The 19,628-nt window shown below is 40.4% G+C and overlaps 1 protein-coding gene across 6 annotated transcripts in view; it reads right to left on the bottom strand.

The window, feature by feature from the left end:
* Positions 1–19,628, bottom strand: part of kcnh7 (potassium channel, voltage gated eag related subfamily H, member 7) — a 76,911-nt gene that overhangs the window by 19,336 nt on the left and 37,947 nt on the right. For 2 of the 6 annotated variants that reach the window (XM_014340432.2, XM_005943391.3), the window contains exons 4-11: positions 16,565–17,044; positions 15,937–15,957; positions 15,184–15,207; positions 14,288–14,502; positions 8,036–8,461; positions 2,357–2,588; positions 2,094–2,261; positions 1,595–1,794 (exon numbers count right to left, since the gene is read on the bottom strand). In XM_014340432.2, coding sequence (XP_014195918.1) covers positions 1,595–1,794; positions 2,094–2,261; positions 2,357–2,588; positions 8,036–8,461; positions 14,288–14,502; positions 15,184–15,207; positions 15,937–15,957; positions 16,565–17,044 — 1,766 coding nt within the window. Of the gene's footprint in view, positions 1–1,593; positions 1,795–2,093; positions 2,262–2,356; positions 2,589–8,035; positions 8,462–14,287; positions 14,503–15,183; positions 15,208–15,936; positions 15,958–16,564; positions 17,045–19,628 lie in introns of all 6 variants that reach the window. The other 4 variants (XM_042228937.1, XM_014340433.2, XM_042228936.1 and 1 more) reach the window with 4 other exon arrangements.

Here is a 19,628-nt window from a genome sequence, read left to right as displayed (position 1 = left end):
AACGCTCATTAATTTTTTTTCCAATACTCTGACCCTTTGTTTGTTGTTAAAGGATAAAAAAACAAATACCATTTAAAAAATACTGAACCGATAAAATGTGAAGCATTCCTACACATTTACCATTACAATTACCATTTCTAGTAACATCACATTCAACTTCTGTTAAAAGGAAGTTTTTCTTTTCCACAGTCACCAGGTGTTTGGTTAAAACACTGTTGGGGTTTTTCTCTTGATTGTACAGTATTTACCTTACAGTAAAAAGTGACCTGAGGCGATTATTTTTGAACTAAAATTAAAACTTAATTTTGCACTTACCGTTTAAAGACATAACCACCCCCCCCCCCCCCCCCCAAAAAAAAAAAACCCCCAGCGACCACTGACAAAAAATTACAAATCCCAGGACAACTTGAACTGACTATTAATAAGTGTACATTTTCATAGACTGAAAGGCTTGAAAATGAGGTTTGAGTTCACTGGATATCACAAAGACATTTCTTCTTTTTGTCATTTAAACAATGACACAAGCACAGCAAAAGAAATGTTGCCTGAACAGGATTTCTGGCTCTGACATGCTTTTTGTTGCTCGCAACAAAAACTGATTAGTACATTTGGAAAGGAAAGATTGAACAACATTTGGCAAGCGCAGGTGCCGCCGCGGAGCGTGCAGCCAAGCCTCCCACAGTGGGAGGGAAACCTGGCAGTGCCCAGCGAGGCTGTGCCCACTCTCACAGGCATGATTCACTCACTCTCTCTGGTACCAGATGAATATCATGGGGTTGTGTTTGAATACACAGATTTCATGCAAAAGGAACTTCAAGACAGGCCACATGCAAGTCTACCAATGATAGACGATTACTGGGGCCTGTGAGAAACATGAAGAATTACGTGTGTGTTCCTTAATAAAGGCATGCACAAGTCGATAAAATATATGTGGTATGGTTTCACCACAGTTGTGTACAAAATAGCTATATGTCCATATATGCACAGTAAATTGTGTAACACCCTGATGAACAGAACACGTCCATTAATTACATGCATGTCTGGGGCACTAATAAAACCTTGACACAGTGTATTTGATGGTCTCATGGAGAAACTAACAAAGCATTATACTACTAATGTCAGACACAGCTAGGTGAAGCTCTAAGACTGAGGAGCATCCGTATAAACATTGTGTTAGCACATGTACCTCCTGCTCTTACCAGAGTGGTGGGGTCATTCCATTTGACATGAGGCAGACATGGAAAAGACAAACTTATATAAGTACCATGAACAGTTCATGATGACAAAAGCCTGAGTTACTGTATGCACACACAGTAACAGTGGCTTTCATTCACTTGGTTAAGGCTAAACATTGCACAGGATAATGAAAGCATTGCACTATGCCAATGACATAGCAAGATAGGTTCACACTGATGTGGTAAGAGCGTTTTTCAGAACCAGATAGTTGAAACTCAGCAGAAATGGGGTTCAAAACTTCAAACTCACAGAAATGAAATTGAAAAAGGGGGAGAAGAAGTAGCAGAGAGAAAAAACCCAACAGCAATCCCAGTTTTGTTATAGTTCCGTACCAGTGCAAACACCATCCCTCTCGTACCATATTCATGTCGATGCCGTTAGTGTACGTCCAAGCGTGTTGGAAGTACTCCTCCAGCCTCTGCCTCAGTGGGTTTGGGATCTGGTGGAAGCGGATGAATTCTTTGACCCGCAGCATCTGGAGGTGATACCTGGCTGTACCTGAATACAACCTCTGGATGATGGCGGACACATTTCCAAAGATGCTGGCGTACATTAGAGCTGGGAGAGAAGCCATAGAGGTGACCTTTGAGTACAGATGGGCTCATCTCTTCATATACATAACACCTACCTTGGGAGTTGCTGCTACTGCCAGAAATGCACAAACTGATGTCCTGAATGTGGACTGTGAATCCTTTATGTTCCAATTATGCTATATCAGCAGGTTTTAACAGTGCATTTATTTATATTTAAAAAATACATTGGATCTTTCATGTAAAATGAAAACAGTACTAGTTTCAGTGTTTGGCTTTATGTCTTTCCTAACTGTCTGTATGTGCTGTCATTCAGTTATCACTCACATCCAATGAGCATAACACATATGGAAAAGATCTTCTCAGAGTTGGTGTTGGGGGAAACGTTCCCAAAGCCCACGCTGGTCAGACTGCTGAAGGTGAAGTAGAGTGCTGTGACATACTTATCTTTGATGGAAGGACCTGAGCTTGGGTCACTGTAGTTGTATTTTTTCCCTGTAAAATGCAACATAATCATTTTTCTATCCTACTTTTAAATTCAGCTTTAAAATAGAGAACTGAGGGAAGGAACTATCATCAACAGACATTACCTATTGACACCCCCAGGTTGTCCAGCCAGCCAATTTTATGCTCCAGGTAAGGCTTCTCCACATTTCCAATTGCGTACCAGATGCAGGCCAACCAGTGTGCAATGAGGGCAAAGATGCACATGAGCAGCATGAGGACAGCAGCACCATACTCTGAGTAACGGTCCAGCTTACGGGCCACTCGTACAAGCCGTAGGAGACGGGCCGTCTTTAGCAGACCGATCAGAGTGGTAGTCTGGAAAACAGAGGAGTGCACGCTCACTTAAATCTATGTGTTTTAAATACTCTACGTTTGGATATGTACATGGTACAATGTGCTAAAATATGTGATACAGGGAGTGATGGTAGTTTACTCATGTCCTTATTCTACTGGGTGATAAATCTGGGGATGTGTAGGTATTCAGGGATTTCAAAAAAAATCCTACTATTTAAAACTTCCTATTTTTTTTTCTTTTAGGCTCACGCAACACAAATAGAGTTCCTAACATTTGTAATGTTTAGTTATTTATTTAATCTCCGACAGGGACCAGTTCCCTGTTGGAAACAGGGAACTATGGCGTTACCTGTTGAGAACAGGGAACTTGCAAATTGATAAATTATACAACACTCAAAACATGGCTAAAAGGAGTTTCGCTCGTCTCTTTTTATTTATCAGGGGTTATAAATGAAAGTCTTGAAAAGCTAATAATGGCTAATAATATCGGTCTGCAAATAAATCAGTTGGGCTCTAATGGTCCATCAGTGATTAGGTTCACTCACTGTAGTTAAGCTTATAAGTGATTCTGACCAGTGTGTAATCTTTAGCTACTTTCCTTCCAACATTATTCAGCATCCCCACAAAGCAAAGTCAAAATTCAAAAGTTAAAAAAGGGATCACAGGTCTGATCAAAACACATGTGGGATGGCAAACTTCAAGTATGTCACATCTTTGCAAGCAAAGAGAACTCATTATTTGTCTACCATTTGTTTAGGGTTGGGTTTATGAGAATGTTCGGCTCATTATTACCGACTCAAAAACATATGGTGTAGCTTTTTGCAACATACAGTAGTAGATCATTCGTGCTGGTATAAACAGATCTTTCAAGGTCTCAGCATCCCTTGGGGTCAGCACAACTTCCCTGCCTCAAGCTCTACAAATCATAAAATGTCAGTAAGTATCTGGCTTCTTAACTGGCATGCCAAAAAAGCGTATGAAAGAGAGAAGGTTGCTTTGGTGATTCATCTGTTGGCAGATGAAAAAAACCCCTTTTCGATAACTGCATATGATGATGGCAAAATGAGCTTAAAAAAACCAAAAAATATCACCAGCTTGGAACCTCCATCAAAGTCTCAAAGCCAGTGTGCCAATGTGTCCCCATTTTTGACACAATGAATACAGAGTGTGTAACGTGAGAGTGGAGCGGCTATTAGTGTGGAGCAATCTGTAAACACAGTACAAGAAAATGCTAATAGGTCCAACCACTCCCTATCACACCTCGCAATTATCTTAATATCCTTAAAGAAGCACAAACCTTAGTAACTGTGCTTCATCACTTCTGTGCTTGCCTATTGTTTTATTACCTCTTGTGCAGGTGAAAGCAAATACGACATTGATTATTCAAAGCACTAAAAAGTAAGAAGGGGGCTTGTTGTTTGTTGTTTTGTTTTGAAAGCAAATGACTGATGAGAAAGAGTGCGTCTACATCATGGTGAGGAAGAGTGCTGTAGCTGCTTCTGATGGGTCCATTAAAGAGCCTCCATTCTTCCAATCTCACCCCTAAATCACAGCCATCTGTCATTGCAGTGTTCCCTTTCAGTGACAACACAGTGAACAGTGAATGAATCTTGTATAGAAACAGATGGGCTTCAAATTATCCAGCATGCAAGTGACTCTGAGTGACCTGCACAGATGACACAGTGCATGCTGTATGATGTGTAAAATTGATTAAAATCTTAAAGTAAGTTGAATGCATTTGGGGCTAAGAGTGAAGCTAAAGCTAACATTAGGAACAAACTATATGAAAAATACCCAGAAAATATCCCTCTGGTCATCTGCCACTGTAGCTTTGCAGGCTCCCCTGGCCACTTTTAAAACCCAAGAGTCAACCAAGGGTGTGATATAACTTTCTGTCTTCAAAGTGGTCACATTCTTTCTATCCGACAAGAGCTCTGCACGGCACAGAACAAGCCAATAATCACCCAAATGTTTCCCTTCTTCATGTGATCTATAAAGAGAACATATTATCCACAACTATAGTGTCTACTGTCTGAGTGAACAGTTGCAGAAAAATTTCAAGTACAAATCTGTCTGTTCTTCCTGTGTGCACAAGCGAGACTGAGGGGGCTGCCTGTTACAACGAATCTGCCTCCTTTCTCTTTGTTTAGTACAGCCGTTGCTGCAGGTTTTACAGCATAATGGAGTTGGAGTGCAATTTTGTACAGTCTGCTTTAACCAAAGGGAAAACAATGCACATTTACCCTCTGAATGGAGACAGAATGTGAAGCCGGGAAGCAATCCATTACACACGCCTCACTTGATTTGCATGAAAATATTCACAGGACATCTGTTATAGAAAAGAGGATTTGCTTGTGTTGTTCACTTGACCTTAAAGGGTTAATTTAATATTTGTAATCATAAATGTCTCTTTCAGGAGGGCAGATACAGTAATATGATCAATTTTGTGGAACTGTCATGAAGTAGCTAGACACACTGGAAGCACAGTGTTTATGTAAATTTACTACCAGGCACGGAAGAGATGTATGTAACCACCCACGCACCCTGACATTTTGGCTTTGTTCCAGGTTTACAGTGGTCTGCCCAGAATTTCAGGTGAATGACATTTGAATTGTGATTTAGGTTCACTTTTTTCAGGGATCCTCCATAGTTTGCAAATGTGTCAAATGCGGGCACTATATCCATGTGAATGTGGACATAATATGCAAACTATCTGATCTTATCACAACAGGACATTGATATGAAAATGATGGAGGAGTTGAAACAAGTCCTGCAGGCAAATTCGAAGCCACATCATTTTCTTTTGTGTGCCAGCCTGCAGCCAAGTCCAATCAAAGCAGGATATCACCCAGGAATATGCACCCAATAAAATCAGCAGAAAAGACCCAACAAAACTCTTAACACATTGTCAGATGTGGTTTCCAGGCAACAAAAGTGCATGAAATTAGGGCTAAAAATAGTTCCTGTTTCTGCACAGTGAGCTAAAATAACACATCTTAAAGACCAGAGCTAAAAATGTACATGGATATGTTATTTTCAGCTTCTCTTGATTGGAGGAGGTAAAAATACAACTTTTTTTTTTTTGCCTCATCCTGACACTGTGTGCTGTGGACGCAAATTGTAAGTAGAACACATCCTGTCACTGCACAAGTCATTTGGCTGTATGATGAGGACGTATGTTGTGCTGTGGTGTCGCTCAGCTGTCTGCTCTTTTTTCCTTGCCCGCCACTCACTGGTGGCCTCTAGCCATGTACTTCCTCAAAGAAACACACACCTAATGGTAAATAAAGACTTGGCAAACCAGTAGGCTAACATCAGATCAGGACCTTGCTCTTAATACACACCTTAATCCTGGATATATCCTAATTTTATGTGTGTTTTTGAAGGTATTGCTTTGCGTATCGTGGAACCTGGAATTTTCACACATTGCATTGGACTGCATTGCCAGATTTGCTCCTGGATTGATTTGAAAATGCAAGGAAGGGGCTGGGAATCAGACCCGCTCTAGAAACAAGAGAAATGCATGTGTTTGGGGCAGTAAAGGATTGGAATATTGTATTTCCTTTAAAATGTTTTCTTACTATTAAATATTAAATGAACCTTGATGTATGTAATTTTAGTTTGGAGTGCAAATAATTAAAAAATGTTTCATTTAATCAGATTTTTTTTGTATATTCTCAAGCTAGTAATTATGTCCTCTGTTGCTCCCCGTTCTCAGCAGCGGGAGTTTGCTATGCCATCTCCCTCAGACGTACAGTTGCTTGCAAGCAGAGCTGTTGGGCAGGCACAGACCTTTTTAAAGATTTGGATGGCCTGGGGCCGTAGAGTCTGTCTCTGATGAAAAGAGAGCGGAGGGAAGCAGATGCGAAAACGAAGTGTCAGATTGGTTTGGGAGTCTAAGCATTCAAGATAACATCTCAAAAAAAGACTGCCCAAAGTGTAGCCTGATGACACAGGGGTAACTAAGGCAGGACTGATGCTCAGCAGCTTCATGGTGTAAAAAAAGAGTTCTTTTCAATTTAGGTTTCACAAAGCTATTTCAGGTAAAAATGACCCCCCCCCCCCCCCCCTACTCATTAATCTACTGATTAAGTTTATTTAAATGTGTTCTGTACTTATTTAAATGTGACTGTACAAAGAGTTGATCTGTATCTAAGAGAACAGAGAGGATATTAAGTACAGCATTTTTAAAAATCCCTTTGGACTTCTCTAACCCCAACCAACCCCGGCAAATGGCCGTCCCTCCCTGAGCCTGGTTCTGCTGGAGGTTTCTTCCTGTTAAAAGGGAGTTTTTCCTTCCCACTGTCCCCAAAGCGCTTGCTCATAGGGGGTTCATATGATTGATGGGTTTTTCTCTGTAGTATGTAGGGTAGGGTCTACTTTACAATATAAAACACCTTGAGGCGACTGTTGTTGTGATTTGGAGCTGTATAAATCAATTGAATTGAATTGGAAGAGTGTGTATTGAGAGATGGACGGAGTACTTTAAGAAGCTGCTGAATTATGCAAATGAGTAGGAGAGGAAGATGGAGGAAAGTTAGTGAATCTGGAAGTGCAGAGGATTAGTCAGGAGGAAATGAGCAGGTTAAAGAGCATAAAGGCAGCTAGTCCAGATAACATACTTGTGGGGCAGTGAACTGTTTAACTAGAGCATGTGATACAATCTTTTACCGATTTACAAGAATGAGGGTGATGTAAGAACTACAGATGGATAACGCTCATGAGTTATGAAGCAATGAGAATGAGTTGTAGAAGCTAGGTTAAGAAGAGGGGCGACGATCAATGTGTAATGTGTATGGGCTCATGTCGAGATGGGGTTAGGGTTAGGCACAACAGGCGTGATGATTGCTTTGAGAGTATTGATGGAGAAGCATGGAGAAGATCAGAAGGAGCTGCACTGTCTTTGTGGATCTAGAGGAAACGTAACAGGAAGGTATGCTCTGGAGAGAAGATGAATGAAAGTCAGTAGAAGAAGTAAGAAATGAGTGAAATCAGAGAGACAGATTCATGGACGTATTGAAGGATATGCAGAGGGTTGTGTGAAATAGGAGGATACTAGGGATAGGGCAAGATGAAAGCCAGTGAGCTGCTGTGGTGACCCCTAAAGGGATAAGGAAGAAGAAGGACCATACATACTATTGTTACTGCTGAACTGTAATAACCTCAATCACCTGAACGACATTCACCTCAAGATGAACTGAGATACTAGTGACCATAGTGTGTAGTGGTTAACACATTTGCCTAACAGGTGAAAGATCCCTGGTTGGAGACTGGGAGAGGACACAAATAGGGTTGGATGAACCCACCAATGTTATCTCGTGTTCTAAAAGACCTTTAGAGTGAGTTGTGATTTATTCTGTGAGTTCAAGTGCTTTTCTTGTAAAGGCAGTCAGATACTCGGTCATCACTGTTGTCATCTCCAACTCTGCCTGGTTGATAACTGACTGATAAATGAAATAAATCCTCACCTCATCAGATCCTGAGCCAAAGATGAGCAAGTCAAAAGGGATGGCAGCCACCATGTCTATGAGGAACCAGCCTTTAAAGTAGTGGATGGCGATCTTGGCTGGGTGGCTGACCACCTCCTCATTGGTGTTGACGTAAGTCGTCCTAAAATTTATAAGGATGTCCACTATAAACATAATGTCAACTATCAGATCAACCACATTGAGGGGCGAGCAGGAATAACCACACTCCCGTCTCCTCTGCTCCTCAATGTCATTGAGGAGGAAGGCAGCAGAGTAGGGGGTGAAAATGGCCGTGTAGATGACCAGCAGCAGGATCAGCCAGTCCCAAACTGCTTTGAATGGACTGTAGTGAAGAATGGTCCACTTATCCATCCGTGGTGTCTGGAGTTTGTATTCAGGAAGCACATCGGCACCCAGAGAAAGAACCTAGTGAAAAACAAAGAGAACTTTTAAAATTTTACTGCCTTTAACATTCACTATCTGTGTTCAAATACACACACATTTTGGGAAATAAAAGTGTAATACGGTGCTTTTTCTTGCAGATTCTTTGCAAATTTGTTTTTATTGAGGACTTCACTGATTGCCTTTGCAGTGCCTGGGAGAAGCTTTCAATTTCTATTTCTGTTTTACGACACCATCAGCAATATTTTCAGAGTGAAGGGTCAGGCGAAAGGATTACAATTTTAACTACATGGACATTTCAAAGAGTCTGTAAGAAGATTTGCATCACAGGAAATACAGGATGAGCACTGTTTTTGATTAAGAGTCAGAACTTATTATTTGCCACTTTGAGTCTCTACTTTGTGAAGGTGCAACAAATCTAAGAACTGCATGCACTTAACAATCTTAAATATGCTCTGTTTTTTGAGAAATTTAGTTAAATACAAGAAAATTTGAAAATATTTATACTAAGCGTTTGCATGTCTGCTCTCTTACATTGCTGGGCATGCTAGTAAGTGGAATTGCATACAGTCATGGTGATAAATATCAGTACATATTAAAAATCAACTTGTCCTTAGCAGCTCTTAAAGTAAGGTAAATATAAAGTTAGATGAATAATTATTAAGCTAAAATGAAGAAGCAGTGTGCGAAAAATTATAGTACACAATGTCCACAGTTTGGACTGAGAAGAAAGACAGTTTGGAGTAAAGGAGGCCATTTACGTCCACTGTGACAAACCATCGAGGTGACCTCTAGAGCTCATATGACGGTGGGGTCGGGTGATGCCTTGTAATGTTAGCGGTTTCACACCTTTGTTCTGGAGGGGGTAATGACCCCGCCTTTTTTCACATCTTGGTTCATGTGATAACCCGCATGATTAATTAATAGTGGGTCATTGACCCTCAGCACCACCCCGAAGGCGTTGGTGTACGGCAGGGGTAGGCAACTCCAGGCCTGTCCTGCAGGTTATAGATGTGTCCTTGAGCAAGCACAGCTGATTTAAATGGCTAAATGACCTCCTCAACATGTCTTGAAGTTCTCCAGAGGCCTGGTAATGAACTAGTTGTTTGATTCAGGTGTGTTGACCCAGGGTGATATCTAAAACCTGCAGGACGCCCTTGAGGCCTGGAGTTGCCCACCTCTGGTCTGAGGGTTAAGGGTTAATTTCCTGGGACTCTCCATCAGTTGTTTTAAAACTGAAGAAGCCTCTGATGACAGGAGGAATATCTTCACTATCCTAAAGAAGTCACTGTGGCTCAAGTTTTAAAAAAGTTTAGTTTTAATTAAGTTTGAAATCAAATTTGCTATGAAAAAGACAAACAGGCTATGAGAAACAGAAGAAAACAGACGAAGGTGCATGTGATCTGTCAACCCCACATGAAAAAAACAAAACAAAACTCCTGATTATCCAACATCTGTGGGAGAGTGCCAAGAAATTAGACTGTAAGTGATAACATCCTAGCAATGACATGCCATATTTTATGAAAGATAATTTAGGATAAGATGAGATAAGGAATACTGGAATATGTTTAAATGAAGGTTAAAGCCTACATCAATGTTACAGAGCACATGGAAAACAAATGGCCACAAACCTCGTTGAACTAAAGTAATGATGTAAACAGGTAACTGCTGCTAAAGGTGGTTCTACAAGATACTGAATCATGGGGTGTACTTAGTTTTATTTTGGCTTTGATATCATAAAGACAACATGTAATAAGTCATCAATTGTTAATCTGAAATTGTAAGACCTGATAAGGACCTTTTTAATAATGCCCTTATACGTAAAGCCGTGGAATTAACAAAATGTATATTTTCTTTAGATTAGGTCAAGTAAAATTCAAAAGAAAAGACTTATCGCTGTGTGAATAATGCAGCTGTACATCATATAGATTCAGATGTAATGCACTTCACCATTATCTGTCATCCACAAGAACATCTTGCACATTACTTTAGGCATGATTTCCAATAAATAAATACTTCTCCAGTGCCTGTTTACAGAAACTCTTAAAATTGAAGCTTCAGTTGAGGGAGTGATACCTTTTATTATTATTATTTGTAAGAATATTGTTTATAAGAACAGAAACTGAACATATCAAACCAAAATAAAATGATGATGCATCAACTGCATATAGAAAAATAAGAGCATGCATAAATGTCAAAATGTATCATCAAGACTGGAGGTATAATCCATTCCGGCAAGCCTGAATGTCAACATAATTATCTCTGTTATTGCAGTCACCATATAAACTACAGAACCTAATAGCTTTTAACATGAATATTAAAGCAGCGTCATGGGACTTTTTTCAGATAAGAGTCTCAGTGACTTGGAGGTAATTATAGGTGCAGGCAGGGGTACAGCTATTCATCTAAGTGTTCAACACTTCAATAGCTACAAATTTTCATTTTCACTGCTGATTATGGCAGAGGGGGTAGGTTTGATGGGTGGGTGTGCAGGTAAATTGTATGCACTACAAAGGCAAAGATACAACTATGATGTGATGTATGTGAGTGAGCACGAGAATGAAACAAGAAGGGAGGGCCTTGAGTGACTTTATTTTGGCATTCATCATATTTTTCATTGCTCCTCTATCGGTGCCCTGTCAACCCTCTATTCTAACCATTGTAACTGGGGAGGTAGGACCGGAGAACAGAAGGATGACGTATAGCACAATGTGGCGTGGTATTAATAATTGAATTGGTTATTAAAAACCCCATCCCTCTGGGAGGAAGGTCAAACGCTTTTACCCTCTGATATGGGATAACCTTTGAAATCGATCAGAAACCAAAGGAAAGTCAAAGGGAATGCGCTCTAATATTCATCAAGCTGCCACTTCATTAAAGCTGGATTAAAGTGATGGTTTTAACTCAGAGTTTAATTACTGTTGACTTTGAAATAACACCTTAGATTCCCATTCTTGTAAAATGATTTCCGTTAGGAAGGAGTATAAATGTTGAGAAAAGCTGACACTTGCTGTACCGAGGACGATTGTGGCCCGATTGCTCACATGATCCCACAACCTGCTGGTAATCCTGAGAAAGTTGGTTGATTTGTCAGAGTGACAGTTCTAGATCAAAGTGTTGTAGACATCTGTTTCTAAATTAATGATCCCATCTTAATTATTTAACCTGGTTACAGTAGCCATGTGCACTTGGTCAAATGAACTCTTTCTTGCTGGTTAATGGAAAGCGCATTCTGTGTGTGTCTCTGTCTCAAGCACAAATAAACATTAGCCCTCCCCTCTTCTGTTTTTTCTGGTCTGCACAGTGCACACTGAGATATCATTTATAAGTACATAGACTGTTATTTGACTCAAGATTCCACCTCAGATAACCGCAAGAAGTATAAACTGCTAAGATGCGGTCATTTGAGCCTCATATGGGGATGAGCCACACGTAGGGCTGTTCGATATAACGATATATATCGGATGACGATATAAAAACGTCTATCGTTTCATTTTACACTATCGTTTGTTTCGTGGTGTTGCAAAATAAACTGTTTACGGCAATATTTTTTCATCGTTTTGATGGTCACTGTAGTGGCTAAATTAATTTCTTAAAGTTCTCTCTTTCTCTTATATTTTATATAACCACACTACTGATGGACAAGCGCATGTTTTTATGCGTTGTGGTTAGCAACAACTACGGAGCCCCGCTGGGGACATGGGAGAAAAAAAAATTAAGACAGACTTTTGCAAACTCGGGATCTCGCAAAACTTTTGCAACGACCTTTCACAATAAAGCTCAAGATCCTGTTGAGACTTTTCCAAAAAAAATGGATCACGTGAAAGAGCAGATTATTTACGGATGAGAAATAAAAAAAGAGCCGCCAGGTGCTAAAAAATAAACCTTAGACTCAAACGTTAGAACAGGCTTTTCCCCGCAGCACGCCGTGTAATAAATACTCACAAAGAAAACGGCGGCCTTTACAACTTGTGTCTAAAAATGTATAGTTTCATGCATTGGTTGAAACACTCGACTCCAGCTACATGACGCGCAGCTGGAAACACTTCCCGCAAGTCGAGCTGCCCGAGATTCACAGAATTTACAGAAAATGTTACATTTTTGTGATTTATATCGTTATCGGGATGATAGAATTCTTATATCGGGATATGAGATTTTGGTCATATCGCACAGCCCTAGCCACACGTGCACTGAGAAGTTCAAAATGTAATAAACAGCCTGTGAGGTGCAAGTCTGCTTTCCTTTTTAGCTGATCAGTTTCCTGGGTGAAGCCACCATCTGGCTGCAGTACCTGTGAGGTGGCCAAGGCCAACAGAGAGTGTATCTGTTCAGATGCTTTAATCATAACTTCAAATAAACTCTGATGAGTTCAAAGTTGCTTTCAAGACATCTTCTGTCACTTGGTTGTCAAAGTCAGGTGTCCAGAAACCCGCTTACCAATCTTAGCCGTAAAGGAAAGTGATAGGATAGGAAAAGTGTATTTTACAGTTATATTCTAGGAAGTATGAAGCTTCTTGATGCTTTCACCACGCTTATGCAGCAACTCTTCTGAGGTGTTGTATTCTACCACATGTTACCCAAGTCAATTAAAACCATATTAAGCCCTCTCTTACTTTGCACTTGTGTGAGAGGACATTGTGCCATTCTGTGGTCCCTCTGCCTCTGGCGTCAGTGTAGGCCTGCAGCTGAAATTGGCTTTGAGCGCAAACAGGGGTCAGTTTCTGTGTCCTCTATCTGTTACACCATTAATTGGCAAAATGCAAAACTGAGACCTAATCAGTAGTTTCAAGCAGCACTGGCCTACTCCTAGGACTACATTAACTTATAGTTCCATGCCTCTCAGTCCTGGCAGGAAAGGTGAGAATGACCTCTTACACTGTTCGTAACTCTAGACATATAGCCTGAGCTCTGGATGCTGTCTGACAGCTGTAAGAGAACACTTGGCTATAGACACCTCCAATGCTTTACGTATCAGATCCCTTGAATTTCAGTTAATCATCCTGATGCTGACTGAGGGCATTTGGGAGTGTGCATGCAATCTGCTGATAAAGTGCTCAATCTGTCCAAGTCTGATTTGTGATGATCATAAATGATAATATGATGAACATTATATTAGAATTCTAATATCTCACTGTTCTCCAGTCTGCACAGACTTTATTAGTAAAATCATTACAAATAAATACAGACTAAGGGCCCAAGACATTTCAGTCTATTCCTGATTTTTTTAGTAGTCCTGTTTATGTTGTTATTCTTATTGCAGTGCTGCCTCTGTTTGTTTGGGTGATACATTTGTTTTTATTTTATGTAGGCAAAAAGCTTGAAATTACTACTTGTTTCTTCAAGAATGAAAACAGTGATGTAGTATGTTTTATTCCCTTCGCACTGTCCATAACAGTTTGAAGACCCAAATTCATGAGTCCTCAGATGACCAAACACACAGCGAGCACTGTTTAATTGAGGTTGGATAATTCCGAAGGAACAAGGTAATCCAAAAACTAAAACTGGCCTGAGCAATATATGAAAACCACACAGTGGAAAAGCACTGGCATCAAAGGCAGGGGGATGAACACAGCCAGAGAACATACGTAATCAGACAGACTGTCAACTATCAATAGGAATACAGGACTATAAATAAATAGAAAGAATAGAAACTCACAAGGCACAAGTGAAGAAAATGAGGCTGACAGGATGTAAATCCAATGAAAACATTTTTGTTGCGTTTGCAGGTCTCACAGGTAGTATTATTATTATTTTAAGGATCCAACAGATCATTTTTTGCCTGTAATTCTAAATTACAGGCCCTCAATTTTTCTCCCCATTCACAAACTTGAAACTGGCTCACGTCCTTACCTGTGTGACTTTGTCTGTGACATTGTGAGTGCGATCTTTGACTTTTGGGGCGATGATAGTTTTCTCAGAGGATGGAGGGGAGGGGCACTTCTTATCATTGTTTGCCTCTGAGAAGTTGAGCGTGATCAGGGGAATCTTGTTGATGGTGGAGTACTTGTTGAGGTTGGAGTCGGAAGTTGAGCCAAGCAGGCTTGATTTGATTTGGCTGAGTGGTCCTGAAAAAAGAGCACGGCAGAGGGTGGGTGTTATTATTAGAAGATGCCGTATCTTGTTTTATAGCTGGGCTCTTGTTGATCTGTTATGCACTGTCAGTAGTGTTTATTTGGAAGTAGTTGCAACATGGGTAGTGAGCATGGAGTGATTCCTAGTTTTGGAGTGACTTCAACCACAACACAATACCGAGAATACAAAAGATGCTGAAATATAAACTGTACAGCCTTTCAGAGCCTCTCATTAAAACATAATGAACAACACTGTTGGTGAATAAACAGAATGATTTAATGTGCAATCAGAGAGTGCAAGTTCCCATAGTTTGCCAAATCTAGTGCAGTGATCTCACTGTATAGATAAGATTATGTAGTATGATCAGTGAACACTTTGTATGTAGAACACAATCATATTAAAAACGGAACTGTGCGATAGCGCTAAACAAACTGACATGTGGCCCAATGAGAGTGAGAAAAGTGAAAACAAGAAGTTTGCTAATTCAGCTGCGTGAACCAGCAGAGGAAGGATACACTGCCCACCCCACAAAGCACAGTGATTGAGAGTCAAGGACAGAGAAACAGACAGTTGAGGATGAAAGATTGCATGCGCAGCTTCAATACATGCCACAGTCAGGATACATCAAAGCCGTCATAAAAAAACAACTGAAAAGAAAAAAGCTGAAGCCATACCCCCAGCCATCCAGGAGCGAGATACTAGCCAACCAGGAGAGAGAAGAAATAGGAGGTAAAGGAGAAAGTGGGATTATGGAAAGGTGTTTGGGACGTTGGGTCAGTAGTCTCGGGTACAAGCATATCAATAATGTGGCATTACTAGTAAATAGAGCTTGACAGGGGCTCTATCAGTAAACCTTTAGAGGATTAAAAAGGGCAGACTATGATGCTAATGTTGCTATTAATATGTATTCCATTTGATTACAAAGAGCATATGACTTTTAAAGAACCTGGTTGAATATGTGCTGTACTATGCATTCAACATAGCACTGCAACAGTTCAATTAAGCATGTAAACAGTCAGGTTTCTTTCCATTCACAAAGATAAGATCCAGAGCTTGCACACAAGAAAGCAAAGGTTAAAGACAGTAGGAGGCATCATTTCTTAAGCATTAATTTATCCTCTTCAATGAACAACAAGCAGGAGAGAAGTTTAACGTGCTGCTTCCATGCAAGCATGTGCAGAGGTTACTGTGTTTTCTTTTTAGTGAGCACTTACAGAGGCTGGCTAGGTTTAGGCAGGTCGTGTAGTCATTTAGTGTCTTTCGAGGCCAAAGAACTTACAAACACAGTCATCTGCTGAGGCATTTGCATACAACATGAACCTTTTGTGGGAAAACTCATGCAACAAGCAGGCTTTGACATGTACACGTGTATCATTAGACATGCCGCTATTCACGATCTGAAAATGCAGCAGGTTGCCGTTAGTTACCTTTGATATTGCGACCATTATCTGTGAAGGTGGCAACAGAGTGGGGGAGAAGACAGAAAAAGGGGAGTGGAGGTGAGAGAAGAATTTGTGGGTGTCTATGATGATAAATGGGGGTTGCCGTTAACGACCCGCTACTGTCCCTGTGAACAATGCATTACAGGGAAGTAGATGTATTAAATGTATCTAAATAGGAATTAGAGGCAATTGGAGGAGACTGATTGAGCTGCAGGAAACAGGACCAGTATGGGTCACTCCTACCCTCAACCAAATGAGGACCAAAAGGTGGAAGATCAATACCACAGATTATAGATGTGACCATCTACTGAGGATTCACTAGAACCCCACATAGCTGATATTTTAGGACGACAGTCTTAGTAATTAATTAGATTTGTAAATAAAATATCAATTACATTTGTTTCTTTCTTATATCACATCAATTCAACAAATCAATAAACAAGACATCATCAACCAGTGCTGTGCACTTTGCAGTTTAATGTAAACTAATGTAAACTTTGTTTACCAGTTTAAAGCATTTAAAATAAATACAAAGTGATTATTAAGTAATACCATATATACAGTTCAGCAACTGTTGATGCATATCTGAAAATGTATAAAAGGACACTCTTACCTTCACTGGCATGCCGGTCCCTGAACACCATCTTAGAGTTGGACCCAAAGCCTTCCATGTCATGTACAGAAGAGGCCCTGCGAATACTGCACATACTCTCTCTGGAGGCAGTTGGAGTAAGGCCTGGGATTGATGGAGCTGCAATAAGCGTGTCCTCTTGGCTCTGGTTTTTTGTCTGGGCAACGGCCTGGTCCGGGTACATCCGGTCCCAGGGGCCTTTAGGCGACGAGTGGTCCAAAGGCTCAGACACAGGGGTTGAGCAGTGGCTGGGGCCGATGAGGGCACGGGTGTCATTGGCGTAAGAGGGACTGCAGCTCTCTCGAGTGGTGGGAAGTTGGTAGTCACGTGTTGCTACTGAGCCGTCACTGTAGCGAGGAGAGTCTACCATGACGGCATCAGGGTCTTCCTGGGGCAGGGACTGCTTGCTGATTCCCAGGAGAGGTAAGGCTGGGAGACGGAAACGAAAGAATCTCCCTTTCCCTGACAGAAAACAAGAGAAAAATCAATAAGAACAAGTGGTCGCACTGCCTCTGTTTCTCCTATATTGTTCCACACTTATGCCACCAAGATAATATTTTTTTATAATAAGAATATGAATAACAACACTGACAAAGTGTCTCAATTCTGATTAGCACATGTTTTTATACAGCGCCAAATCACAACAACAGTTGCCTCAAGATTCTTTATATTGAAGTAAAAGACCCTAAAGAGGGTAAGACTTTTATTCTGAAACACAAAACTGGTATACCCCAATCCCCTTCGAAGCCTTCCCCAAAACCGCAGCTCAATTAATGTCCAAGCCATTCACCTTTATCTACTAAAACACTGTCAAACCTCAAATGGGAACGTGGGCCCAGTGAGTGAAATAAGATTTAAATTTCCAGCATATCAAATTTCACTTGCTGAGTAATCCTCACCTTTAAAAATAATCTCTCATCTGCTTCCCCGCTCCTCTCTTTCATACATCTGCACTCATCTTTCAGTGTTGTATATTTACAACAACTGTAGATTTAGCTTGCAGACACTATTTGTGAGATGCTGTGATAGGTTTGTAGCTTGAACCCATCCGCTGGAACGTTGAAGACAATATAATTACACTGCAAAGCAAGACACAAGTAGGCAAGCTTCTTCATGTTTCTCGTGCACGGGAGAGAACCGGACAGGCACCGTTCCTTCGCTTGACCCCAGTTGCTCTCGTCCGTCCTCCCGTACACTGTCCTTTTATTGAGGTTACATGAATATGCATAGGTTCATTAACATATGACGTCTACATAGGACAAACAAAGAGTACTGTGTGCTGTGTGTGTGTGTGTGTGTGTCGTGTGTGTGTGTGTGTGTGTGTGTGTGTGTGTGTGTGTGTGTGTGTGTGTGTGGACTGCTGATCAAAGGTCAAACATCCTTGGTCAGGAAGAGGGTAGCCTCCCCCTCACCCTAGATGGTTCATCCTAGATAACACGGTGAGGAAGTCCTGCAGTTCATCTAAACAAAGAGCACTTAGACTAGAACAGACGCAACTACGTTGATCCTACCATAAAACAATAAGACACGGTATGACCTCTCATGCTCCCAAAGTGCTGTCTAATACACACAAAGTTTGCAGACTATCAAGGATCAAAACCTCTACCAACCTACAACTAATTACAAAACTCTAAGCATATATAAGTAAATATTTCTAAGCATAAATGACAATCAACAATACAAACTCTAACATGCTGCACAGAAACAATTTGTTTCTGCCAGCCAAATGTACAAATGTGTAGATATTTATTAAATCTGTTGAAAAAATCCATTTGAAATTACTTGACACTTAAAAAACCTTACTCAATTTAATCGTGATGCTGAGCGCCATGACAAAAACTTTATTTACATCTACACCATGAACGCATCATAGGGAAAAAAAAGAGATGTGTTCAAGGTGTAAGCACATTGTGGGATTACATTTTCTTATTACTGAGCAAGAGGTAAACCCAGTCTAGCTATGGACAGAATGGGGACTGCCCATTCAATCATATCTATTATCCACCTGATCAAAGGTAAAGTAAAAAAACTTTTAAAAAAGTAAAGTAATTTGAGTTTTTCTTCAGGGAGTGACAAAAATAGCCCAGAAAATATGAGTATTGTTGCAAATTTTATCTCTAACCTTTAGCTTCTATTAATGGATTGGAACAAAATATTCTTGCATAGATTTGTTTCTGTCAAGCAGGGAACGCCTGAGGACAATTGATATCACATTTAATGTAACTGATCCACTCAATTAGTGTGAAGACTATTTGACTGTAGTCACACCCAAATAGCATAAAAACAGAGAATACAGTGGATTTTAATGAACCCCTGAGAGACACAACCCCCTGTGACCTTGCGGCGTGTTTTTACGGTGTGTTTATAAGAAAACGTGCTTACATTCTTCAGCATCCCTGGTGATACCTCGCATTTGTTTGCCAGCATCACTGAAAAGCCTACCAACACAGCTTTCTTAAAAAGACCCTGGCAGATCAACACAAGTGCTTGCTCTGCCTCAGGCACAAGTTCAGGCTTCAGTTTCCTTCAATTATTCATAAGGGAGGACATTTGTGGAAATACTATAGTGTGATGTATAGAAGAGTCAGTCTTATAGGAGATTACAGAGAGTGCTTTAATGAGTGACTGATAGCTTCTGGAGAGATAGTAAAAAGTCATATTTCTGACCATATTGAAACATACGGCAGTTCTGAGGGATGATAGTATAACAATATAAGTTTACTGTAACGCTCCCCACCCCAAAGGCACACACCATTCACACACACATTTACTTGGGTTGTACACTATATGCAAACACCATAAGACAGATGCTCAGACTTACAGGTTTTCACATACTGTATGCACTGCAAAGTCACCTGAACATATGCTATGCATATAACAATACTCTCTCAGCCTTTAGTCTTACTGCCATGGTGACACAGTGAAAATCAGTAAACACATCACATTATCATGTCTCCTTTGTATATTTTCTGCAGACAGCTACATTGTATACAACATACCGACATATGCAAATAGCGGAAAAGGTAAGGATGTATTCAGAAAAGTA

Source organism: Haplochromis burtoni, unplaced genomic scaffold, assembly GCF_018398535.1.
Source record: "Haplochromis burtoni strain Fernald_Lab_line unplaced genomic scaffold, NCSU_Asbu1 Contig_368, whole genome shotgun sequence".
Classification (NCBI taxonomy): domain Eukaryota; kingdom Metazoa; phylum Chordata; class Actinopteri; order Cichliformes; family Cichlidae; genus Haplochromis; species Haplochromis burtoni.
The sequence above is the reverse complement of the archived record's forward strand: the minus strand, read 5'-3'. Positions and strand labels throughout refer to the sequence as shown.